Below are 17,907 nucleotides of genomic sequence, written 5' to 3' on the forward strand. Positions count from 1 at the left end.
CTGATGGTCATTAGTAGCCTACCAAACTTGCTAACTGCCATTCGCTAATGGCCTGGTACTCAGCGTTCTATTGTCCCTCTAATCACTCTGACATAAATGCAGTCCAAAATCAAATCAAACACTTCATGAGAGCCCATGAGCTCATGTTGCGCAATATTTCTAATTACGTGATAAAACTGAGTTTTGATGGCCTCTATTAAAAAGAGGATCTGTTCAGCTTTCTATAGGCTAGGCCTACTATATTTATTAATTAATATTAAACACAGTGCTTCCTTTACAACAGGAATAGCCTATCTGGCTGGCATAAAAATGAACTGTGGGAAAGCGTCTTCCATTCGCTATTTAAGTGCATACGATGACATGTATTTTTTCCCGTGCACCTGTTCTGACAGGTGAATGATAATGGTCCATTCTAAATCAAAACTACTTTCACACACAGGCCTATATTATTTAGTATATGTAAAGACAAGATTAAATTGAGAATAGTCTGATGGGTGACAATATTATCACTTGAGAATTATGTATTGTGTGTGCAATCTATGACAAAAAACAGCGCATGCCTTTTTTTCCGACTTTATCAAATCATAGTCGTGCACATCATGTAGCCTAGCCCATGAGCCTATATGTTTTGATAAGGTTTGTATCACAACTAAATGGCCAGAAAATTCCAAACCTACATGCCTAGGACGTCTGGAACACGGTTGGAGAGCACATAGCCTACAGAGCCTAGTGAAACGTGTTCCTATAAGCCCAGTCATTGCCCAATCGCAATCGAGTTTTGACTGGCCACTATTTAAAAGAGGATCCCAGCTTTTTCGTGCTGCTATATTTATTGTTAAAATGAAGAACATTAATCCACTTTACAACCGGTGTAGCATACTTGGCATACATAGGTGGTGCGTGAGTTTCAAGTTTGGGGAAGCTAATTTTCACTGTAAAAATGCACCCTTATAATAAAGCATTCCGTGCATCATCGCATTTGCAGACCTACTATTCGTAATGTGATGAGTAGATTGGATAGTCATAATTTAGGCTAATCAAATAACTAAATCACTGTATGCAAAGAAAGACCGTTCAGTGCATGGCTGAGCGCGTGTAGAGTAGACCTAGGCTATATCAGATATGTTTCTTCTTTCTTTGCATGAGAAAAATGTGGCCTTTTATAAACACATTTCATGCAATTCTACTACACTTTATATGACTGGAGACGTTAGCAGAATCTTTTTTTAATTGGTCAAATTACAGTTAGCCTACTCTACTGACAAAGACAAACGGATCAGTAAAAACAACATTGTCCATATAATAGGCCTAGAAGAAGGGGAGACACAAATAGAATATGACGTCCATCTCAAACTGGAGGAGGAAATTATTGTCCCCCCCCCAAAACATTTTTAAATTAAGTATGTATGCGCAGTTCGCACTCACCGGGGATATTGCTGATGCTCTCCGCTGGTGCCAATAAGATGTTGAGAATTTTGATAACTAAAAGACATTAGTCTTTTCATTGTCTTCTCTTTACAGCAATAACCATTTGCTTTCCAAACTATGTTTTCCTGTGATTGTATTTTGAAATGTTGCAATATGCCTGGCTTGGCCTCTCTACTTTTCACAGACAGTCGCAACTAAACAATAATCTGCCCAAATTGCGCGCGCTGCCTTTCCTTCCGACTGTAGGCAATATATTTTTAATATAAAAATTAAAAAAGAAGCTAATGATCCTCTGTGGCCAAATCATGCTTTAGTTGCCTATTTTGAATTATTACATTTATTTTTGTAAATCTTCCACTAGCCTTATGGACGCGCTGCCTATGCTTGCATTTTAAAAACGTTACAGCACATAACCTCCATTTGCTATTCGAGTGCAGGCTACGATGACATAAACATTTTATGTGGGCCATTCTAAATCAAAAATAATTCCACACATACCCTATATTAGTATGCTATATGTAAAGAACATATTACATTAAAAATAGTCTGATGGGTGACAAGATTGTCAAGTGCTTGTCAATTTGTGAATGAGATACTGAAGTGTGTGCAGCCTGCGCAAGAAATGGAGCAGAGCTCATGTCTTTCATCATTAGTGGCATCATGCAGCCTTAGAATGTATTACAAATCTAAATATATAGCCTAACATTTCTATCACAACTAAAGATGCATAAATGACCTGTTTCTTTGTTAACCGCTCAACACAGAATAGCAGTCCCTTGGAAATTGTTTGGGGTAAATATCCTTTCTATTTTATTCAGCTATGTGCAATTGTAGGCCTATTCTTCATACTATAAAATAATATCAAATAATGCCAAGGAATTCAAATCTTGTCTGCTAAATGACGTAAATGTAAATGTAGTATAGCCCACAGCCATATGGCATAGCTATCTCAGGGCCTAACATAAGGACAACTCAGAAGATGCTATTCTGTTCTTCTGAAATAGGCTACATTTTCTTCATATCATGTTTCTTTAGACCTGTCTAAAATAATGGATATATTGTGATGGTGTAGGCTATATTTAATGGATTTATTAGACTTTTTAAAAAATGTAGATGTTCCCAAGGTCCTCATCAGTGGCTTGTAGGCTATGCGTGGAAGCCAGGAGATGCTAAATGTGTTTATGTTAATAAACAGTCAATTACCGTGAGACTGGCAGTTATTTGCATTACAATCACTGGTTGACAATGCCATGATCACCACAGCCCTACTTCATCTCAATATTTATTGGAGAGTGCAAGGTTGTGTCCCAAATTACACCTTATTTTCTACATAGTGCACTACTTTTGACCAGAGCCCTATGTAGGGAACAGTGGGACGCAGCCTCAGTGTTCCTCCTAAACGATCTGATCACATGACTGTGTGTATGTGTGTCTGCCCAAGCCAGCAGGGAGATCTCTTTACGCCAGCCTCCCTCTCTGTCTAGGTTTCCATCTGCCTCTCAATGCTCAGAAGATGTCGATGTATATTCCCTTTTTATTCTGACTCTCTCATCCCTTCTCTCTCTCTCTCTCTCTCCCTCCCTCTCTTTCCCTTCTCTCTCTCTCCCTCCCTCTCTTTCCCTTCTCTCTCTCCCTCCCTCTCTTTCCCTTCTCTCTCTCTCCCTCCCTCTCTTTCCCTTCTCTCTCTCTCCCTCCCTCTCTTTCCCTTCTCTCGCTCTCCTCTCTCGCGCTCGCTCTCCCTCTCGCCCCCTGCAGGCCAAGTCGTGTATCTGTCACATGTGTGGCGCCCACCTGAACCGGCTCCACTCCTGCCTGTCCTGTGTCTTCTTCGGCTGCTTCACCAAGAAACACATCCACGAGCACGGCAAAAACAAACGACACAACCTAGGTAAGATGTGCACGTGCTAGCTTATGTTGTCATGTCCACTAAACTAGCACACTGCCTCACACACACACACACACACAGTGAAGAAGATACAATTGACATCACTGCAGAACATTCTCTAGCTCCAAGCTGTGCTGCACACACACACAAACATACGCACACACCAAAATACAATTCAGGCCTCTCTGCCTGAGAGAACTGTCCTTTTCTGAGACATTGAGCAGAACCCATCTTTCCCAGTAGCATTAACAATCTACTGGGAGCCAGTGCTTAGTCTTAGCCAGACAAATGTCATTCTCTAAGCCTCTCTGTTCCCAAGTCAGCTATGTGGGAGGGCTAGACATGTTTAGTCCTGAACCACATTGAATAGGGATGACCCTGTGATTCTTACATGGTAATTATCAAAGTATAATATTTTCTATTTAGTGCACTACATTTGAGCAGGGCCCACAGGGCTCTGGTAAAAAGTAGTGCACTGTGAAGGGAATAGGGTGCCATTTGGGTGTGATGGGGATTAGAAGGTTGTTCTGGGGGGGTGTCACAGTAAGGTTTTGATCTATACGTACACACCCTCTGACACACACACTGAGCCATGTCGGTCGCTCCTGTCATCAAGCCCCACTCCTATCTGCCCCTCAGCCCCCCCAGAGTACTGCTACAGTGTTAATTAGGTTAGGGCTTTCCACGGGAGCACACACACATATTCACACACTCACTGTGCCATTGCACCATTAATCAACTTAACCCCTGACTCCCAGCTGTTCCTCTGGATTCCTTCACTTCCTTCATCATCCCCCTCTCCTGTCTGTCAGGTTTATTTTTAACTTCCTCTGTGTGATGTACACAGAACTCTTTCTCTCCTTCTTTCTGGTTCCATGGTTACTGCATCAGTCCAAGGGCTTTCTCAGTGCATGCCTGTTGCCATTGGACACAGAGATGATGAGCTTCTTCTAGCTAGCTCCTCTCTCATCTTATGGATAACGCACACCATGAGATGAGATGAACGCGCATGCACAAACACGCTCCATTCACATTTTCTGTATAGATTTTTAGGACAATCCATCAATTGTCCCTTTTCAATTGAAGTTAGACGTATCATATTCATGAGTTGCATGTTTCGTCACAATATTGTTTTGAACGTTTGTTTTGGACTGATGCCCGGCTGAGCATTCTTCTCAATGCATCATTAATGAGCGGTGATGACGATTTCATCAAAAGGGCATTACAGTGGCTTGGAAATACTATGACATTAAAAATGAGGCAAATAATTAGTAAGAAAACCTTTTGTCATCAATTTGATGTTACCAGATTGACTTTAGATGCAGTATAACGTTAGCTAGCTAGCTAAGATTGAGGGCAGGCCACAGGATTTTAGCTAGCTAATGTTATCGTTGCTAGTTATTTTGACAAACTTTGCTAGCTAATGACAACGTTGCCATCTGTCTAAAGTAAATTTGACGACATGATAATGCTGGCAAAGTTGTTTCCTACTAAATATTTGACTACTTTAGCAATGTCATCGTATTTCCAGGCACTATAGTGTAATTTAGAAAAAATAGTAGTCAGCGTCCGTCCAGAATGACTGGGCTTATCACCACGGCTTGAGAACGTGCATAACAATGGCATGAGGCGACCAAGCGACTTGGTGCAACCTATGAATAAATTGGTTGTCACGGCAACAGAAGAACCCAGGTATTGTTACCATGGTGTTGGAGAACATAGGCTAGTGGAAAGAGCAGGGGGGTTAGATGTGATGGACACACACACACAGTCCCACAAAAAAACATACTCTGACACACACACACACCTTCCCTATGTGATAGTTCTCTAATTATCCAATGCAAGCGGCAATAAGATGGAATGACACAAAGCTCAAATCAATAGAGCTGAGAGTAGTGGAACACACACACACACTCACTGGCCACATCAATGACGAGGTTAGACGTTAAATAAACGAAGCTATTGTTCTGTAGGAAATATCTATTTCTAATTATTGTGTATTCTTTATTTATTTTTTTTCTCTCTCTCTCTCTTTTTGTTTGTTTGTTTGTTTGTTTCTCCCTTCCAGCAATAGACTTATTATATGGTGGAATATATTGTTTTGTGTGTCAAGACTACATATACGACAAAGAGATGGAACAGATTGCCAAAGAAGAACAGAGGAAAGCCTGGAAATTGCAAGGTACGGTGTTATTGGTCTCCAGCAATTCAGGCAACACTACTTTTGTGTCTATTTTTCCATTATCTCTAGTCCACCAAAAAAAGTCTAATTGATTTATATTCCTTCATGTATTTTAGCCTGTATTTATTTAACCTTTCTGATACAGATCACAATGTGGGGAGCTATGATAAACTGCATTTAGTGATTTTAATGTAGTGGCAGCTGCATTCACATACACTATGTATACAAAAGTATGTGGACACCCCTTCAAATTAGTGGATTCGGCTATTTACATTTATTTCAACAACACTCGTTGCTGACAGGTATATAAAATCGAGCACACAGCCATGCAATCTCCATAAACAAACATTGGCAGTAGAATGGCCTTACTGAAGAGCTCAGTGACTTTCATTGTAGCACTGTCATTTAAAAAAAAAAAATAATAATTTCACCTTTATTTAACCAGGTAAGCCAGTTGAGAACAAGTTCTCATTTACAACTGCGACCTGGCCAAGATAAAGCAAAGCAGTGCGATAAAAAAAAAAAACAACAACACAGTGTTACATATGGGGTAAACAAAACGTACAGTCAAAAATACCACAGAAAATCTATATACAGTGTGTGCAAATGTAGCAAGTTATGGAGGTAAGGCAATAAATAGGCCATAGTGCAAAATAGTTACAATTTCGTATTAACACTGGAATGATAGATGTGCAAAAGATGATGTGCAAATAGAGATACTGGGGTGCAAATTAGCAAAATAAATAACAATATGGGGATGAGATAGTTGGATGGGCTAATTACAGATGGGCTGTGTACAGGTGCAGTGATCGGTAAGCTGCTCTGACAACTGACGCCTAAAGTCATAGGATGCCACCTTTCCAACAAGTCAGTTCGTCAAATTTCTGACCTGTTAGAGCTGCCCCAGTCAACTGTAAGGGCTGTTATTGTGAAGTGGAAATGTCTAGGAGTAACAACGTGTGGTAGGCCATACAAGCTCACAGAAAGGGACCGCCGAGTGCTGAAGTGCATAGCGCGTAAAAATTGTCTCACTACCGAGTTCCAAACTGCCTCTGGAAGCAACGTCAGCACAATAACTGTTTGTCGGGAGCTTCATGAAATGGGTTTCCATGGCCGAGCAGCTGCACACAAGCCTAAGATCACCATGCCTAATGCCAAACGTTGTCTGGAGTGGTGTAAAGCTCGCCGCCATTGGACTCTGGAGCAGTGGAAACGTGTTCTCTGGAGTGATGAATCACGCTTCACCATCTGGCAGTCCGATGGACGAATCTGGGTTTGACGGATGCCAGGAGAACGCTACCTGCCCCAATGCATAGTGCCAACTGTAAAGTTTGGTGGAGGAGGAATACGGGTCTGGGGCTGTTTTTCATGGTTCGGGCTAGGCCCCTTAGTTCCAGTGAAGGGAAGTCTTAACACTACAGCATACAATTACATTCTAGATGATTCTGTGCTTCCAACTTTGATGCAAATGTTTGGGGAAGGCCCTTTCCTGTTTCAGCATGACAATGCCCCCGTGCACAAAGCAAAGTCCATACAGAAATGGTTTGTCGAGATCAGTGTGGAAGAACTTGACTGGCCTGCACAGAGCCCTGACCTCAACCCCATCGAACACCTTTGGAATTAATTGGTCACCAAAAGCTCAGTTCTTGTGACTACTTTCCCCAAAATGAATGATGATGAAGTTATGCTTACACCATATTGGTAAAATTATTTGTTTAAATTATGTTAACATATAGCCTATGCATGGTCCATATTATCAGGTATGCTATTTGCAATAAGAATTATAACCTGTAGCCCAACTGATGCAGCATAGTGGCTATAAATAAATAGGCTGAAGCATGGGGTTGCCTATCTGCATTTACCCTATTGGGCTAATCATTAGCTAGATCCCAAATGTTTTTTTTACTAGTTAGCATCTGATGAATTAAACAAAGTTAATATAATGTAGCCCTACCTGTTAGGGTAACTTGGGCTAAACCACCATCCAGGATAACACTGCCTGCACTTCTCACAGAAACCATTTCATGTTACCATTCCCCCACCTCCAGCACTTTCCCTGGTTACCACTACTCTTGCTCAACAAACAATGTAATCTATCTCATTACAATTTTAGTCAATCCAAACAAGGATTTTGAGGTAGGGTGTTGTTTTACCCCAAGTTACTCTGCAATTTCCCTGTGTTACATTTAGCCCCACTCTCACCTATGCACTCACAGCGAATTGCAGACTAGTAATGTTCGTAATCATGGCGCTGCTAAAACCTCTGGGTTTAAAAAGATGCAGTTTGCATATATTTTAGAAATAAAGTAGGAATGGAAAGCTGGGATCCCCCTCTTTTTAACAAAGGCCATCAAAACTGCAGTTTTTCCCGCGATTGCAAGACATGTGCATTGACTGCTTTTCAGGTGGTGACTTGAATGTGCCTCGAGAGTAATATTTATCTCGCATAGAACACACAACAAAAAGCCGATTAGGTAACTAGATAAACTATTCTACTATGGGGTAGTCAGATTTTTCTATTCATTACTTGTTTTGTTTGCAGAGGAAAAGTAAATGGGGACTGTTCTAGAATCTTCAAAGTCACCCTTAGCAGATTGTTTTTTCATGTGCCATATTTTGGGGGGCGTGGCGTCAATGATTTTGTCGTGGCGCAGCGCCACATACAAATGACTGCAGCGGAACACTCGCACAGTGTCATCAGCATAAAAGTGTAGCTTACAGTTCTTCACTGAAGAACCAATATGGTTAATGTACAATGTGAATAGTAGTACTGGCCCTAGAATGAACCCCTGAGGCATGCCACTAGAATTTCCTTAGGTTCAGGTTTGAAAAGAAACTCCAGCACACTGGTGGTCTTCATGCTCCACAGATTTAATGGATCTTTGTACCAATGTTTTGGTCTCGATAGACCAGGGTTTCCCAACTGGTGGCCCATGGGTGGTGTTATTTTGCCCCCCAAATAAAAAATAAAAATAAAATAAGTTATTATTAAAAATTTATTGTTGCACATAAATTACTGTAAAAACACCAGCAAATCAGCTCCAATGGATTTCTCAAGTGATACAACTCATAATAGACATATGATCGTATACAGATGTTCAAGGTTTGAAATAATTGTTTTAGTCAAATATTATATATGTTTGGGCTTCTTGCGGTCAGTTTGCAGTCTACAAATTATTTGTAATTATGACCGGCCCCCCAACTATCCATTCAAGAAAAAATTGGCCCACGGGCCGAATCTAGTTGATGATCCCTGCAATAGACCTTCATCATAGCCTGGTCCCAGATCTGTTTGTGCTGTCCTAGCAACTCCTATGGTAATTGTCACACCAGTGACCGGAAGAGTTGGCAAACAGATCTGGGAACAGGCTACCTTCATCAAGGTTCAGGTTGAAAATATTGTTGGTTTCGTCAATGTCTCAACGATGTCTCTGTCTTTGTGACCAGGTGTAGGGGAGAAATACTCGACGTGGGAGCCTACGAAGCGAGAGCTGGAGTTACTACGGCACAATCCAAAGCGAAGGAAAATCACTACAAACTGCACCATTGGTGGGATATAGGCTGGTCCGCTGTCCGCACGTCCTTATGAAGTGCTAGCATGGTAGCATGGTCGATTTCATCACCCAGACAGCTGTGTGTGTGTGTGTGTGTGTGTAAGGGACAGAGACTGTCTGTGGTGTTGTCTGTATAGTCCAGGGTTACTCATGTATTTAAGTTGGGCCTGAAAGGTCAGCTGGAGTGATTAACACCACAGGTTAGCAGGCAGTAGCCCAGGGAGAGAGGGAGAGAGAGAATGCTCTGTTCCTTCTTCAATGACAAGTTCACACAACAGGGTGGTCTTCTCTTTCTCTCTTTTTTTTTTCTCTCGCTTCCTTTCTCAGTCTGTCGCTCTCTGTTTCTCACACTCTTTGTAGATTCAAACCTATTTAGGCCTATCTCTGTTTCTCACACTCTTTGTAGATTCAAACCTATTTAGGCCTATCTCTGTTTCTCACACTCTTTGTAGATTCAAACCTGTTTAGGCCTATCTCTGTTTCTCACACTCTTTGTAGATTCAAACCTATTTAGGCCTATCTCTGTTTCTCACACTCTTTGTAGATTCAAACCTGTTTAGGCCTATCTCTGTTTCTCACACTCTTTGTAGATTCAAACCTGTTTAGGCATATCTCTGTTTCATTCTTCCTCCTCTTCTCTTTCTAGATCTCTTTCTAGATCTCTCTGTCCTCTCTGTCCTCTCTCTGCGCCTCTCTCTGCAGTTATATATCTTGATTCATTCAGTCTCACTCCTTCTTTCTCCCTCCCGCTTGCTGTAATGAAACACTTGTAGAGAGTCCTACCAGCTGTCTCAGGGCCTTGGGGTGTTGGGTGTGGAGTGGGTCGAGTCTGGAGAGTTTAACCACCAGCCGAGAGCTCTATTCCTGGGCCAAAAAGGCTGGACCAGTCCCAGGCTCCACGCTGGGCCTCACCTGTTCTGTTCACTCAGGCCTTCGTGGTGGACCACAGCTTACAGCTTTCGTCTGCACTGCCCAAACCATGGCTATATTACACTAGCCCAAACCATGGCTATATTACACTAGCCCAAACCATGGCTATATTACACTAGCCCAAACCATGGCTATATTACACTAGCCCAAACCATGGCTACATTACACTAGCCCAAACCATGGCTATATTACACTAGCCCAAACCATGGCTATATTACACTAGCCCAAACCATGGCTACATTACACTAGCCCAAACCATGGCTATATTACACTAGCCCAAACCATGGCTACATTACACTAGCCCAAACCATGGCTATTTTACACTAGCCCAAACCATGGCTATATTACACTAGCCCAAACCATGGCTATATTACACTAGCCCAAACCATGGCTATATTACACTAGCCCAAACCATGGCTATATTACACTAGCCCAAACCATGGCTATATTACACTAGCCCAAACCATGGCTACATTACACTAGCCCAAACCATGGCTACATTACACTAGCCCAAACCATGGCTACATTACACTAGCCCAAACCATGGCTATATTACACTAGCCCAAACCATGGCTATATTACACTAGCCCAAACCATGGCTATATTACACTAGCCCAAACCATGGCTATATTACACTAGCCCAAACCATGGCTATATTACACTAGCCCAAACCATGGCTATATTACACTAGCCCAAACCATGGCTATATTACACTAGCCCAAACCATGGCTATATTACACTAGCCCAAACCATGGCTATATTACACTAGCCCAAACCATGGCTATATTACACTAGCCCAAACCATGGCTATATTACACTAGCCCAAACCATGGCTACATTACATCATTCCAAACCATGACTACATTACATAATTCCAAACCATGGTGAAATTTAGCACATTTACAGAACTGTTTATTATTTTTCATTGTCCCTGTCAAATAAATAAAGTAAATTAAAGCTTCCTTTACAGGAGATGGCAATGTTAGACCTTAATGTACTCCTCTCTCTGTTGCAGGAGAATGCACCTATAACTGTACCCCTCTTGATTGTTTGTCCCGAAGATAGGCCTACTTTTTCACATTCCCCCCTCTCTCTCTAACCCCCCCCCCCCCCCCCCCCGGCAGGTTTACGAGGGTTGATCAACCTGGGCAACACGTGCTTCATGAACTGCATCGTCCAGGCCCTCACCCACACACCCCTGCTGCGGGACTTCTTCCTGTCCGACAGGCACAAGTGTGAGATGCAGTCCAACTCTTGTCTGGTGTGTGAGATGTCACAACTCTTTCAGGAGGTAAGGCCGGAGCTAGTGGGGATAGGGTTGCAATTTGCTAAATTCCGTCAAATTTCCCAGGTTTTTCAGAAATGTTTGTTGTTGGAGAATCCCAGTTCCCCGAATCAGGAGGGAATAATCAGGGAGGGAGTCCTCCAACTGGGATTTCTGGGAAAGACTGGAATGTTGCAACCCTAGGGCGGTCAAATGCAGTCTTCTAAGGGTTTGTGAGGCCAAAGGAAAACATATGAGATAGAATGACTGCAGAGGGGAGTCACTGACTGGATCACTGCTTTGTGGAGCTGGAGGGAAACAACTCTGTCTGAGTGGAATGAACTGAGTTCAACAAGAATGCCCTGCCGTATTATAGAGCTACAGTGTTTGGCATTTTATATCAACTCAGCTCACCAGTCTGTGTGTGAGGGGATGGGTGCGGGGGAGGGTGTCTGTCTTTGTCTGTCGGTCTCTGTGTGTATGTGTCTCAGTGTGTGTCTCCATACTTATCTCTAAATGCTAGCCTCCTTACCAATCGTTCACTACCAGTTCTGAATGTCTTTAGTACAGTCAGTTGGTTAGATTACATCCAATAAACTCAATGCCCCCTGAACATTACAGAACTTGTGCTCAGGTGTCTGTCTGCTCCTCCTCCTCCTCCTCCTCCTCCTCTCCTCCTCACACCCTCTCACTCTCTGGTGTGTATATATACACTGAGTGTAAAAAACATTACACCTGCTCTTTCCATGACATAGACGAGGCTTAAAAATTAATATTTGAACAGTCTCCTCCCCTTCATCTACACTGATTGAAGTGGATTTAACAAGTGACATCAATAAGGGATCATAGCTTTCACCTGGTCAGTCTATGTCAGTGGTTACCAACTCCAGTCCTCCAGTACCCCCGACAGCACGCATTTTTGTTGTAGCCCCGGGAAAAAAAACACCTGATTCAACTCATTGAGGGCCTGATGATTAGTTGACAAGTTGAATCAGGTGTGCTTGTCTGGGGCTACAACAAAAATGCGTACTGTTGGAGGAACTGGAGGACTGGAGTTGGTAACCACTGACATAGACTGACCAGGTGAAAGCTATGATCCCTTATTGATGTCACTTGTTAAATCCACTTCAATCATGTAGATGAAGGGGAGGAGACAGGTTAAAGAAGGATGTTTAAGTCTAGAGACAATTGAGGCATGGATTGTGTATGTGTGCCATTCAGTGTATGAATGGGCAAGACAAAATATTTAAGTGCCTTTGAACGTGGTATGGTAGTAGGTGCCAGGCGCACCGGTTTGTGTCAAGAACTGCAACGCTGCTGGGTTTTTCACGCTCAACAGTTTCCCATGTGTATCATGAATGGTCCACCACCCAAAGGACATCCAGCCAACTTGACACAACTGTGGGACGCATTGGAGTCAACATGGGCCAGCATCCCTGTAGAACGCTTTCGACACCTTGTAGAGTCCATGCCCCAATTAATTGAGGCTGTTCTGAGGTCAAAAGGGGATGCAACTCAATATTAGGAAGGTGTTCCCCGGGCGGCCTCAGTGGGCTGATCCGTTCAGCTAGAACAAAGGGAGGGAGCAACCATTCACCTTCATCACATGGAGGAGCAACCGTTTAGTGTTCAGATGTGACAGCGTGAATCAACTTGTGTCTAGAGTAGACCAAGGAGAAAAGTTAAAAGCATACCCTTGGAGAATACTTGTCATGCTACAATGGAACTACAATAAAAGTTTCAGAACAAACATTTTGTGCTTGCTTATAACTATTCAGCTAGAGCGCATATCTCAGTCCCTCTCGCTCTGTTCTTGTCCCTTAGAGCCAGATGCACGCACATGCACACGCACACACTTCTCTTCCCTCTCTCCCAATCACGTTGCTCGTTCCTGCTCCACGCGTTCCTCCTCTCCTTTGAACTTGGCGCATGCAGCACCATCATCAGTACCAGGAAAGAGGGTCTGTTCCTCTGAGTCTGTACCCACACAGCTCCTCTCAGCCAGGGAGGCGATGGTCTTTGAACAACCCCTCCCCGTCTCCCTTCTTTTTATAGACTCAGCCTGCTTCAAACCGCAGCGCAGGACCAAAGAGCCTGTAAGATACATGATATAAGCTTATTTGTGTGTGCGTGAGTCAGGAGATTAAAGGTGTGTGTGTACTGTAATAGGCTTGCTTCTGCATTCAAGCAGAGCACTCTTTTCATTATGGTGTTGTTCTCTCCATCTCACACCCTGACCTAGACTGTCAATCATCCAATCCCCATAGCAACCTGGAGATTCAGCAGTCTGGTTTCACACACACTCTCTCTCTGGAAGTTCAGTGACTAGCATTCACTAACATATAATAGCATTTGCTAACAGGTTCTAGCATTTTTTTTTTTTTTTTACAGATGATAGCTTTTGCTAACAGTTACTAGCATTTGCTAACATTTACCAACGTTTGCTAACAGTCACTAGCATTTGCTAGTGGATGCTAGTATTTGCTTACACTAATGTTAGATGCTTGGAGAAATTCATTCAAGTCAGGTTAGTTAGTTAGTTAGTTAGTTAGATGACGGATGTCGATGGGCTCATGTAGTGGTAAGGCAGTGTTTCCCATGTGTTGTCGCCTGATTATTATTTATATTTTTTAACTGCTTGGTCCATAGAACCGGGGTTATGTCAGTAACCTCTAGTATCCGCTAGATGCGGTTGTAGTAAAGAGCGTTTTCTGTTTTCTTCCTACAACTGTGAGTCTATCTTTTGAACGGTTTAAGCTACAAAGTAGTATGACCCCATCGCTGAAAGATAAGACTCTCAGGAACACTTGTGTGTCTTCTGTTTCACTTTACAAGCCGCGCAGGACTCAATTAAACAGATTGGACAAGACCAGGCACTAAATCAAACTGCGGGGGAAAGAACATCATCAATTATGTTATTTTCTACAGAGAAGATCATACAAAATTATTGTCTGATGATCTTCTGAACTTCCCAATACCTTTCTGATGCATTTCAGTCACTTCAAACTATACTTCCTTCGGCTAGAAATACTGTCAAAAGTACTGTAAAACTGATTTGCAATAGACTGTCATAGCTCCAATTAAAAAAAAAAAAGTTAACATTGGCAATTGACTTACAACACCTTTGTTACATGGTGGGGTCGCTAAATGTTTTGGATATCAAAATGGGGTCGTGGGCCCAAAAAAGTTTGGAATCCCTGTGCTAATGTGTCAGCTATACAAAGAAAAACAGGCACTTTTCCCTTTCAGTGAAAATACAAGTTGAGTGTAGTAAATTTAACAACATGGCTGCCAGATGTTAAATCCCTGTTCTCCCACTAACCTACTTTCTCTCCACAGTTCTACTCGGGCCACCGTTGGCCCCACATTCCCTTCCGGCTGCTGCACCTGGTGTGGACTCACGCACGTCACCTAGCGGGCTACGAGCAACAGGATGCCCACGAGTTCCTCATCGCAGCGCTGGACGTGCTGCACCGGCACTGCAAAGGAGACACCACCCGTAAGTATCGCCCTCCTAACTTATTACTTAAATACTGTAGTAAAGGTTCACTTAATAACTTACTCATAAATACAGTATAATACTGTAGTATTGTTAAAGAGAAGTGGCAGTTGAAATATATTGTATATCTTCAGTGTAACTGCACTCATTGCAGTACAGACAGTGTGAGTGTATTGTAACCGAAGAGAGATGTTCTGATTCTTCTTGCGGGTAGCTTAGTGGTTAAGAGTGTTGTGCCAGTAACCGAAAGGTCGCTGGTTCTAATCCTCTAGCCGACTAGGTGAAAAATCTGTCTGTGCCCTTGAGCAAGGCACTTAACCCTAATTGCTCCTGTAAGTCGCTCTGGATAAGAGCGTCTGCTAAATGACTAAAAATGTAAAAATGTAAATGTAAATCAGAGACCAAAGTGGTTTTCGACAAGACAAGATGTATGATAAATGTATGAGATTTACAATGTCATTGTGGGGTTTAAAACGGAATATTATCAGTTAGCCTACAGTTGAAATAGGTTATAAGAGAGAACAGATTTGTCACGTCTGTCTGCCTGCATAAATTCTGCATGCGCTGAATCCTCAGTTGTGTCAATCGAAACGCCACTTTTGCCAAGGAGACACGTCTGTGTCAAATCTACCCATAATGCAGTGTTGTCCGCACTCAGCACCAGTGGAAATGTACTGAAGGGATTGAGTGAAGGGAAAGTGACAATGCCGCGCACCGAAGGGACAGAGAGCATTGTGGGGGGAATGACAATGTGCCCCACTGCACCGCAATGACACAGACAGGTCTGACTCAGACATAGAGAGGGTCCCGGCAGTAAGGAGGCCTCTGATTTGCAGTAAGGTAGAGGTTGTTTAGAGGTGCTAGAGAGAGAGAGAGAGAGCGGAAGAGACAGGGGGAGAGAGAGAGAGAGAGAGAGCTTTAAAAGTGCGTCCACAGTGGGTGTTGTGTGCTCGCTCTCTATCTGTGTTCTGTTGGTTACCTAGGAGATGACAACGGGAAGAAGGCCAACAATCCGAACCACTGTAGCTGCATCATTGACCAAATTTTCACCGGCGGCCTCCAATCAGACGTCACCTGTCAAGTCTGCCAGTAAGTGTGTGTGTGCGAGCGCCTCATCTTCTTTCCACTAGCCAACATCCCCCGTGTGTGTGTGGACGTGTTTAAACAAAAACATTTTTGGGGACATTTTGTTGGTCCCCACAAGGTCAAATGCTATTTTTAGGGTTAAGGTTAGGTTTTTAGGTTAGGGTTAAGGAAAAAGTATGGGTTAGGGGTTAGGGAAAATATGATTTTTAGTTGGACTGAGTTGTGTGTCCCCACAAGGTTAGATGTACAAGACTGTGTGTGTGTGTGGAAGAAGGAAAAGGTTGTATGTGTCAAGACTGCTAAAAGACTCACATTTGACATTTTGACATCCTCTCAAAGGACATCTGACATCGCCAGGAGGCAAGAACTCCTTTCCTCTGCTCTCTCACCTCCCATCCTCCTCCTCCTCCCTCTTCTCCTCTGCTCTCACCTCCCATACTCCTCCCTCTTCTCCTCTGCTCTCTCACCTCCCATCCTCCTCCTCCCTCTTCTCCTCTGCTCTCACCTCCCATCCTCCTCCCTCTTCTCCTCTGCTCTCTCACCTCCCATCCTCCTCCTCCCTCTTCTCCTCTGCTCTCTCACCTCCCATCCTCCTCCTCCCTCTTCTCCTCTGCTCTCGCCTCCCATCCTCCTCCTCCCTCTTCTCCTCTGCTCTCACCTCCCATCCTCCTTCTCCCTCTTACCCCCTCCTTTCTCCCCTGCTCTACCCTCCCTCGCCCTTCTCCCTCTGATATCAGCTTCCTTCCTATTACCTTACTCCCTCCTTCCCTCCCTCCATCCTTTCTCCCCTACACTCCCATTCTCCCAGTGCCCACTACCCTCTCCTTGTGCTACAGTTGATTAATCAGCCTAGACCCCACTACCTTCTTGTGCTACGGTTGATTAATCAGCCTAGACCCCACTACCCTCTCCTTGTGCTACGGTTGATTAATCAGCCTAGACCCCACTACCCTCTCCTTGTGTTACGGTTGATTAATCAGCCTAGACCCCACTACCCTCTCCTTCTGCAACAGTGGATTTATCAGTCTGGAGTGACTCACCTCCCACTGCCTCCTCTGTCCTCTCCCTCCCCTACCTCTCTTCCCCACTCCCACCTACCTCTCTCCCCCAGTCTCACCTACCTCTCTCCTCCAGTCTCACCTACCTCTCTCCCCTCTTGCTCTCACCTCTCCCATTCTCCCAGTGCTTCCTGCCTTAGTACTCTCTTCTAGTGCCACAGTGGTCCTCTCCCTTCCACTCCCCCTGTCCTCTCCCTTCCACTCCCCCTGTCCTCTCCCTTCCACTCCCCCTGTCCTCTCCCTTCCACTCCCCCTGTCCTCTCCCTTCCACTCTCCCTTCCACTCTCCCTTCCACTCTCCCTTCCACTCCCCCTGTCCTCTCCTTTCCACTCCCCCTGTCCTCTCCCTTCCACTCCCCCTGTCCTCTCCCTTCCACTCCCCCTGTCCTCTCCCTCTCTCTACCCCCAGTCTCACCTCTCTCCCCTTTTCTAACCTGCTCTCATCTTTCCCAATCTCCCAACACTGCCCCTTCACTGCACTCCTCTCATATTTAATTCATGGTCCTCCCCTCCCCGTGTAGCTGCTGTTGGGAGGTGGTTCTCTAGACGCTGGGCTGTCCTGTTACATTAACACAGAGCACACTGCACTCTAGTGCACTCTACTGCACATTATTGCAATCTTTGCACTCTACTGTATACTACACAGTGCTACATGGCTAGCCGGGCTCAGCCACACCTGGCCACACACAACACAACACAGAAGTTTGCTCCCATTAACTGTAGGACTAGCTCCAATATACCTGACTGTAGGGCTAGCTCCAATATACCTGACTGTAGGGCTAGCTCCAATATACCTGACTGTAGGACTAGCTCCAATATACCTGACTGTAGGGCTATATCCAATATACCTGACTGTAGGACTAGCTCCAATATACCTGACTGTAGGGCTAGCTCCAATATACCTGACTGTAGGGCTAGCTCCAATATACAGTGGGGAGAACAAGTATTTGAAACACTGCCGATTTTGCAGGTTTTCCTACTTACAAAGCATGTAGAGGTCTGTAATTTTTTATCATAGGTAC

At 43.8% G+C, this 17,907-nt stretch overlaps 1 protein-coding gene across 1 annotated transcript in view; it reads left to right on the top strand.

Annotated features, from left to right (window-relative positions):
- The window catches only part of LOC311106114 (ubiquitin carboxyl-terminal hydrolase 22-like), a 55,703-nt gene that overhangs the window by 25,576 nt on the left and 12,220 nt on the right, over positions 1 to 17,907 (top strand). The window contains exons 2-7 of the mRNA XM_084148430.1: positions 3,184 to 3,316; positions 5,382 to 5,495; positions 8,943 to 9,044; positions 11,104 to 11,270; positions 14,583 to 14,742; positions 15,726 to 15,831. Of these exons, the coding sequence (XP_084004556.1) occupies positions 3,184 to 3,316; positions 5,382 to 5,495; positions 8,943 to 9,044; positions 11,104 to 11,270; positions 14,583 to 14,742; positions 15,726 to 15,831 (782 nt within the window). The remainder of the gene's footprint in view (positions 1 to 3,183; positions 3,317 to 5,381; positions 5,496 to 8,942; positions 9,045 to 11,103; positions 11,271 to 14,582; positions 14,743 to 15,725; positions 15,832 to 17,907) is intronic.

Source organism: Coregonus lavaretus, assembly GCF_964263955.1.
Source record: "Coregonus lavaretus genome assembly, chromosome: 2".
Taxonomy (NCBI): Eukaryota; Metazoa; Chordata; class Actinopteri; order Salmoniformes; family Salmonidae; genus Coregonus; species Coregonus lavaretus.